The 8,046-nt window shown below is 38.6% G+C and overlaps 1 protein-coding gene across 1 annotated transcript in view; it reads left to right on the top strand.

The window, feature by feature from the left end:
- Positions 1-8,046, top strand: part of GOLPH3 (golgi phosphoprotein 3) — a 17,092-nt gene that overhangs the window by 6,095 nt on the left and 2,951 nt on the right. The window contains exon 2 of the mRNA XM_014587814.2: positions 2,181-2,295. Within this exon, the coding sequence (XP_014443300.1) occupies positions 2,181-2,295 (115 nt within the window). The remainder of the gene's footprint in view (positions 1-2,180; positions 2,296-8,046) is intronic.

Here is an 8,046-nt window from a genome sequence, read left to right as displayed (position 1 = left end):
TTAAAAAAAAAGAAAAAAAAAAAAAAGATGACGACAACCAGATTAGGTAGACTAGAATAATGGGAAAGGTGATTGAAGAAAGAATTAACATTTGGGAGAGATTTAAGAGACAGAATTTTAAAAAAAAGAGATGATCCACTTATACCCAGGTTATTGTGACCTTGTGAAATCTGTTACAAAAAAGTGAGTATATGAAGTGGAGATTGAGACCAAATTGCAGCGAATAAGGAGAAGCTAAGTGGTAGCATGATCACAATACACAGACACATAACTTTTTCTATACAGTTCTGCATTCTTTTTTCTTGCTTTCTTTCACCCTCTACTGAAAGCATGTTCTAGAATAGGATTGTCTAATGGAACCTTCTTTGGTGACAATGTTCTGTTTGTACTCTCCAGTGTGTTAGCCACTAGCCTTATGTGTCTATGAGACTGATACTTGAGTGCTTGGAAAGTGACTAGTGTAGGTTGAAACAATGTAAATTAAAGCAGCATTAGATTTTTGAAGTATTATAAAATAGCTGAGTATTTCAATTTTAAAATGATTATTGTGTGTTAATATTTTGGCTATATTTTGTTAAATCAAGTATATTAAAATTACTTTCACTGTTTTCCTTTTTTTTAAACTTTTTTTTTAAGGATTAATTTTATTTAACTTTTCTTTCTTTACTTACTTATTTTAATTTGACCAGAGAGGGACAAAGTGAGAGAGAGAGAGAGAGGAAGTGAGAAAGCAAGCCATCAGGTCTGGACCTCGAACTGCTGTCAGCCATGTGGGAGTCCAGCTCCCTTAACCACTACGCTACCTGCCGGACCCACTGTTTTCCTTTATAAATACAAATTATTGGGTTGTTCAAAAAGTCATAATGCATTTTTGCATAGTAAAAAAGTCATGACTTCTCTGACAACTTAATAATAGAAAATATGAAGCTTACATTGTGATTCCTGTATTTACATTCAATTTGGTATTAGAGAAGTTTAACTAGAAATTGATTCCTTAGCCAACAACATGAATGAAGGCTGTAGGCTCCCAGTATTTGGCTAACAGTATAGCATTTTACTTTCTCATACCTACTTCTAAAGTTTTCTATTCTTCCATCGAGCTCTTTCCAGTATGGTTTTTTTTTTGGGGGGGGGGGGGGGGGTTCGATACAGGTCGTGGGGCGACACCAGACAGACAGAGAGAGACAGAAAGCAAGAAATCACCCCCCAGGGGGGGTGGCCACGCCGCAATCCCTTCTCCTCCATTCTCCTCTCGGGATCTTGGGCACACACGCACACGCACCTGGCATGAGTTTTAAGCCACTGGGTCTAGGACGCGAACCACGGTCGGCTACGTGGGAGTCCAGTGGCATAGCCATTAAGCTAACTGCTGGTTCCCTTTGTTTTTTTTCTTTAAAGTATTCATTCATTTCTTTTCATGTAATGGAATGAGAGAGAGGCATCCCACAATGCAATCCTCCCCTACTCTTAGCTGGCCTGAGCCATGGACATGCACACCCAGTGTGCTCAGGAAGATCCCTTGGTGTGAATCAGGACTCTTCCCAACTGAGTACTGCTTTATTACCACGTGCCATTGTATGGCCCCAACAATACAGGTTTTAAAAAACTTCATAGTACTAGAATTTTAATGTAATCAAACCTATTGGTATTTTCTTTAACATTTCTTCTAGTGGTGATAGTTTTTCTTTCTCACCTCCATAATTATATTTTTTTATTTAAATCTTTAATTGTGATATAAACTCAGAAGAACCAAGTCTTAATTTTCTCTCCCAATTGGTTAACCAGTTGTTTTAATGACATTTTTTGAAAAATTTGTTTTTTTCACTGATATGAAAGACCATCTTTGTTGTCTTCTGATTTCTTACATATAATTGAGACTGTCTTTGGACCTAATAATTACATTTAAAGAATGAATTCTGGATTAAGTAGCCCAAGGTTCGCAGTGAACCTTGAAAACAGTGTAAACTTTTATTTTCATGTTTGGTTTGAACTAATCTGATTAGGTTAAATATTGGATTTCCTTAACATAGAATTTATTTAAAATCTGAACTTTGATAGTGTACAAATACTTGGACCTTAAATATAATGAATTATTTATATAATTGTTTATTCTTCTTTTAATAATATCAAGTCAGAAAAAATGCACCAGTGGATCATTTCATTTTTTGCTGACATTTTAGGTGATCTGTAAGTCGGATGCTCCAACAGGGGATGTTCTTCTTGATGAAGCACTAAAGCATGTTAAAGAGACTCAGCCTCCAGAAACAGTCCAGAACTGGATTGAATTGCTTAGTGGTAAGCTGCTACATAGAAACCTAAACTGAATTCTGTGTCACAAATTTCATGGAAGTTTAAAATCCTTTTGAAAGGAACCTATACAGAAGAACCAAATGCTGCTTTAGTTACTTAGGCAGACTTGAAAGTTTTCAGTCACATAGTTAGGAGAAGTATTAATTTTTCTAAAATTATATTCTTATTAACAAGACCGAGCAGATATGAATGAGATGTTATGTCCTTCCTTAGCGTTCCCATCATTCTTTATCAAAGTGACCTGTTGCCTTACTCTGGATAGGGTAGGTTAAGTTGTGGTAATAAACAACCCGAGACCTTTGTAGCTTAATACATGAGTTTAATTCTCACTTGGGCTGCCAGTCAGTCACAGGCCCTCTGCTCTCACTCAGGCAGAGGAACTGCCCCTGTCAGGAGCAATGTCACTGTGATGGAAGGAAGAGTGGCAAGTTACTCCTAGTTTCTGTTCAGAAATGACATGTGGTTCATGTTTCACTGGTCAGAGCTAGTTGTATGGCTGTTCCTAATTTCAAGGAGACAGGGAAGTGCAGCTCTAGGGGGGAGAGCCTGAAAATTTTGGTTGACAGTACTAGTGACTACAACACTTCCATCAGGGCTTTTGTGTATTTGTCTGTTCTCCTAGATGGGGAGATACACAGGACCTAAGCTATCTCGCTGTCCTTTCCACCGTTACTGAAACATAGCTTATGCAGACACTTAATGTCATTTCACCTCACGTTCAAACATGTTACTAGTCAATCTTTAGAGTAACACACTGTGTTGTATTTTACGGTTGTGCCACTGTCTTGCCCTCTCCACGAACTTTTTGAAGTCTTCCTGTACCAGTTACTATGCCAATACTGACATAGCTATAGTGTGAGACTTAGCATTAGGAGGTGTTCTCAGACTGAAACCCATTTGAGGAGCAGTTGTATTTGTGTCATAATCTTTTTTTAAATAATTATTTATTTTATTTTTTTTATTCGTTTTTATTTTAATTTGATCAGACCACCCACACCCACTCCCACACCCAGAGAGAGAGAGAGAGAGGGAGCGAGAGAGAAAGCAAGCCACCAAGTCTAGGACTCAGACCATGGTTGGCCATATGGGAGTGTCCAGTGCCTTAACCACTGTGCCACCTGCTGGCCCTTGTGTGTCATAATTTGATTACAGATTAGGGTTTAACAACATGGTTCTTCTTTTTTTTTTTTTGAGAGGTTTTTCGCTATAGGGCGCGTGCACTCGCCAGAGAGACAGAAAGCGAGAAATCACCCCCCTGGGGGGATGGTCACGCCGCCATCCCTTCTCCTCTATTCTCCTCTCAGGATCTTGGGCACGCACGCACACGCGCCTGGTGTGAGTTTTAAGCCACTGGGTCCAGGACGCAAACGGTGGTCGACTACGTGGGAGTCCAGCAACATAGCCATTACGCTAACTGCTGGTTCCCTAACAACATGACTCTAGCCATTACGCTAACTGTTGGTTCCCTAACAACATGACTCTTTGAAAATTCAGTAATACAGAGAAATTCTTGAAACGTGATTTTTTTTTTTCTTTTTTTTTTTTCAATGAGAGAGTGAAACACACACAACACTCCAGCAGGGTCTTCACACTGCAGTCCACTATCAGTTTTAGTTAGCCTGGATCTGGATCTTGGGCATGCATGCATGGACCCTACATATCCCAGGAGGCCTCAAGATGCAAACATGGTACCTTCACATTTGAGTCCTGCATCACAGGACACTGTGTTACTGGTGCTCTACTGGCTGGCCACCTTGGGAACTGTAATAGTTGGAAGGAGATTAGGCTTGCTCCATGGTACAGCAATGGTGCACTGCTCAAGAGAAGCTGGATCCCTGGTCCAGTCTGAAACATGCTGGGCATCCATGAGTGCCCGAGATCCCTGTGCGCTAGGGAACTGGAGGAAGGGGGCTGTGGAGTAACCAGACCTGTGGAGGGTGTTCTCTCTCTCTTCTTTGTATCTCATGTACATGTGTGCAAGATGTATCACAAATAAAATACAATTTAAAAAAGAATGCAATTCTCAACATTAATAGAACTAAAAGAAAATTAACACTTTAAATAGATTTTCTTAAAAAGTTGGAGAGAAAGTGGAATTTGAATTAGGCCTTTGAAGGGTAAGAATGACACACCAAAAAGGTGTAGCTATTCAGAGGGATAACAGATGGTGAAATTGGTACATCTGTCCCTACACAGCACAGTCTTTGCTTACTACTTGGGTTTTAAAATTGTGCATTGTATTGTTGAGGGAAATGTGCATAGGTGGTTAAAAAAAAAAAAAACAGTAAACACATGTCAGTCTAATGGCTACCTCTGGCAGAGATGGCACACCGAAGACTTCTGATGTAGAAGTAAAGAATGCTACTTAAGGACAGCCCTGTAGCCTGCTGGTTAAGGGAGCCGAATCCCACAGAACCAACCATGGTTTGAATTCTGGCCCCAGTAACTTGAACAATACACTGGGTTTGTTGTGTGTGTGCCTCAGATCTTGACATGTTATTGAAATGGAGAAGGGGATTTCAGCATGGTACATGCTTTCTCTCTCTCTCTCTCGTGAGTGCATGTACCTTCTGGCATATAAAAAAAATGCCATTTATTAAACCAAATAATGTTTTAATAAACAAAGTCTCCTTTTAATTTTTTCCCCTCCTTTGGTAATAGGGTTCATGTGCTCTCCAAAGAGAAGGGGAAAGTGAAAAATCATCTCCTTGGGGGATGGCCCTCTCTTCTTCATTATCCTCTTGGGATTCTGGGCATACATGCCCAGCATAACTTTCAAGCCACTGGGTCCAGGACTCAAACTACAAAGCCAACCATGTGGGATCCAACCACCTTAACCTCTGTACTACCCGCAGCCCCAGAACAAAAGTTTCTTTACTTGAGGGTGAATGAAAACCTCGGGGTTGAATTTTTTAGTTATCTACACATTAAAACTATTGATAAATTGTAAACATCCTCTGTTTATTAATTTAAAAATATATGTACATCTATTAGAGACAAAAACTTTTTGCCTACTGTTTTTAAGAATAAATAGGAGCCAGCAGGTGCCATGGTGGTTAGGGCACTGGTCTCACACATGGCCCACTGTGGTTAGAGTCTGGGACCTGCAGCTTGCTTTCACTTTATCTCTCTGTTACTCTTGTTGAGCAAATTAATAATAATAAATAAAGTAATTTCAATAATAGTTTATGACTTTCTGAATCTTGAGGCATGTAGTTGATCAGTTTGATCACAAGGTGTCTCTAGACTCCCAAATTTATGAACGAAGCTGTTTTTAGTTTTGTAACGTGATGTCAAGGATAGATGTCCTTTGCAGTGAAGTAGTACTTAGGTACTTGTCAGTGTGTCATCTTCCTCTGAAGTGATTGTGGCAGTGTACATAAATGAACACTGAAGGATTGTTTTCTCTTCATGCATAGGTCTCACAATTTCCTTTACAAAAAAGTGAACTCACAGTAAATTCTGTACATTTTAAATTTGCTCATATAAGCTATCAAGTCTTCACACAAACAGTGAATAATATAGACTGATGATTAAAAATATGGAACACATAGTAACATTGTTTAACCTAGGAATTTAAGTATTAGTTATTCATCAGGTATTTATTAAAGTATTTACAAGGTATTTAATATTCTTACACCTATTAAAGGTATTTAATATTGAAACAACTACGTCTTTAGTAGCTAGTATATTTTAAACCTCTATTGTATCTTCTTTTCATTAAATTATTTGCCCTTGTACTGGTATCTTAATTTTGATCAACTCAAGGGTGACTATTCTTTGGACTTAGCTTACGTTTTCTTTTTTAAATTAAAGATAAAAATTTCAGAATACAAGATATTTGACCACTCATTTACTCTATTATACCTTGTTTTCTTTATTGCAAATAGAAATAAGCAATATTTGGGACCCTACTCACATGGTTTTCAGCCTTGCTTATAAGCTTGCTTCATTTCTTCAAATACCGGAAGAAACCTGAACAGCTCACTTTTTGTTGGAGTGAACACACAGGGTTTGCCCTCTTCCTGGGAACTGCTACAAAATAAGATGATGACTGGCTCCTTTTTATCACTTTCTCTGTGGCAGTAATGATTGTCCATGTGACAATCTAGTCATAGACGGAACACTTTGTTTTGAAGGTGGGTCTGTTTAGGCTTTCTCATTTTTAGTGGCAACATTAAGTTAGCATACTTTAGAACTAAGAATTTCTCAAAAGAAAAAGTATAAGCACTACATGTGCCATTCATTGCAGCACGTAAGGTTTGACTAAGGATAGGGTGAAGATTATCCTCAGTGTGACTTTAGTACAATAGTCATAAACCATTAATCCTACATAGCAATATTAGGGGAATTTGGGTTTGTTTTCGTTTTTGTTTTTTCCTTAAAGGCCTGTAAAAAGAAATTTAAGAAATTCTCTTAAGAATAATTTACTTGACTTTTTCCCTCTTGTTTGGAAATAGCTGGCTATGATGTTTTCTGAGGCATAGAATCTCTTCCTGTGTGACTTATTAAGGTGAAATAAATATGGACGGCTTGGGAATCTTGCAGATTTCACCTCTTTCTCTGTATAGCTCTTCTCTACTCTTTTCTACTCTTGCTGTCTTAGCTGTCCTGAATCCTGACCACGTTCTTAACACAGTGTGACTGCTGGGTTCTGCCTGGGGTCTTCTTTCCTGCTATGCTGCTTGGGGGTGCCTCTAGATAGTAAGGTTGGGCAGTCATAGGGTCACTTAGATTTCGCAAGGGTGACAGTTCTGGGCTACTTCTTGACCAGAATCTGAAAACAGGTGTTTATCCCAATTTCTAATTATGGTGAAAAGGCAAGTCCAAAACTGTCATAGCCCCATATTCTCTAGTATTAAATCATAAGCCAAAATAATTGTGCCTGTGGCCAGCAGAATAGTAATATATTTTTAAGGTAGGACTATCCAGTAGAACGTTCTCTGATGAAGAAAGTGCTCTATTGTGTTGTTCAGTCTGTAGCCATTGGTCACAAGTGGCTGTTGTGTTCTTGAAATGTGAATAGTACAGCTGAGGAACTAAATTTTTAAATTTAAATTTACTGTCTCTCTGTGGTTAATGGCTCCTGTAATGGATAGTACAGTTTAAGGTTTTTTCTCCATGTCTTCAGATTCAGCGTTTTACATTTAACAGATACCTTGGTTGATCTTTAACATGTTCTAATTTAGAAAATTACTATAGTGTTTTTTCAAATTATAAAAAGTTAGGAAATAATTTGAAAAATTATTTGAAAAAATATATCATACCTAGTCCTAAAGGTAACCAAGATTAATATTCTGATGTATTTCCTTCTAGTCTTGTGCAATAAAAAAAATACTATTTTTTAGTGAAAAATAATTTGGTTTTATTTTAAATATTTTGTCTTGAAAAGAAATGGAGTAGATGACAAGATTTCTTAAAATTGTAGGAAATTAGGGTAGCAGGTGGCGTGGAGGTTAAGGTGGCTGGATCCTACTTGGCCAACTATGTGGTTGAAGTCCTGGAGCCAGCTGCTTTTCTGAAAATCACATCAGGGGGGAACCAGCAGTTAGCGTAATGGCTATGTCGCTGGACTCCCACATAGTCGACCGCGGTTCACATCCCGGATCCGGTGGCTTAAAACTCACACTGGGCACGTGTGCGTGCATGCCCAAGATCCTGAGAGGAGAATGGAGGAGAAGGGATTGCGGCATGACCACCCCCCCCCAGGGGGGGGATTTGTCGGTTTTCGGCTCC

The sequence above is a fragment of the Tupaia chinensis genome, unplaced genomic scaffold, assembly GCF_000334495.1.
Source record: "Tupaia chinensis unplaced genomic scaffold, TupChi_1.0 Scaffold000237_1, whole genome shotgun sequence".
NCBI classification, from domain to species: Eukaryota; Metazoa; Chordata; class Mammalia; order Scandentia; family Tupaiidae; genus Tupaia; species Tupaia belangeri.
The sequence above is the reverse complement of the archived record's forward strand: the minus strand, read 5'-3'. Positions and strand labels throughout refer to the sequence as shown.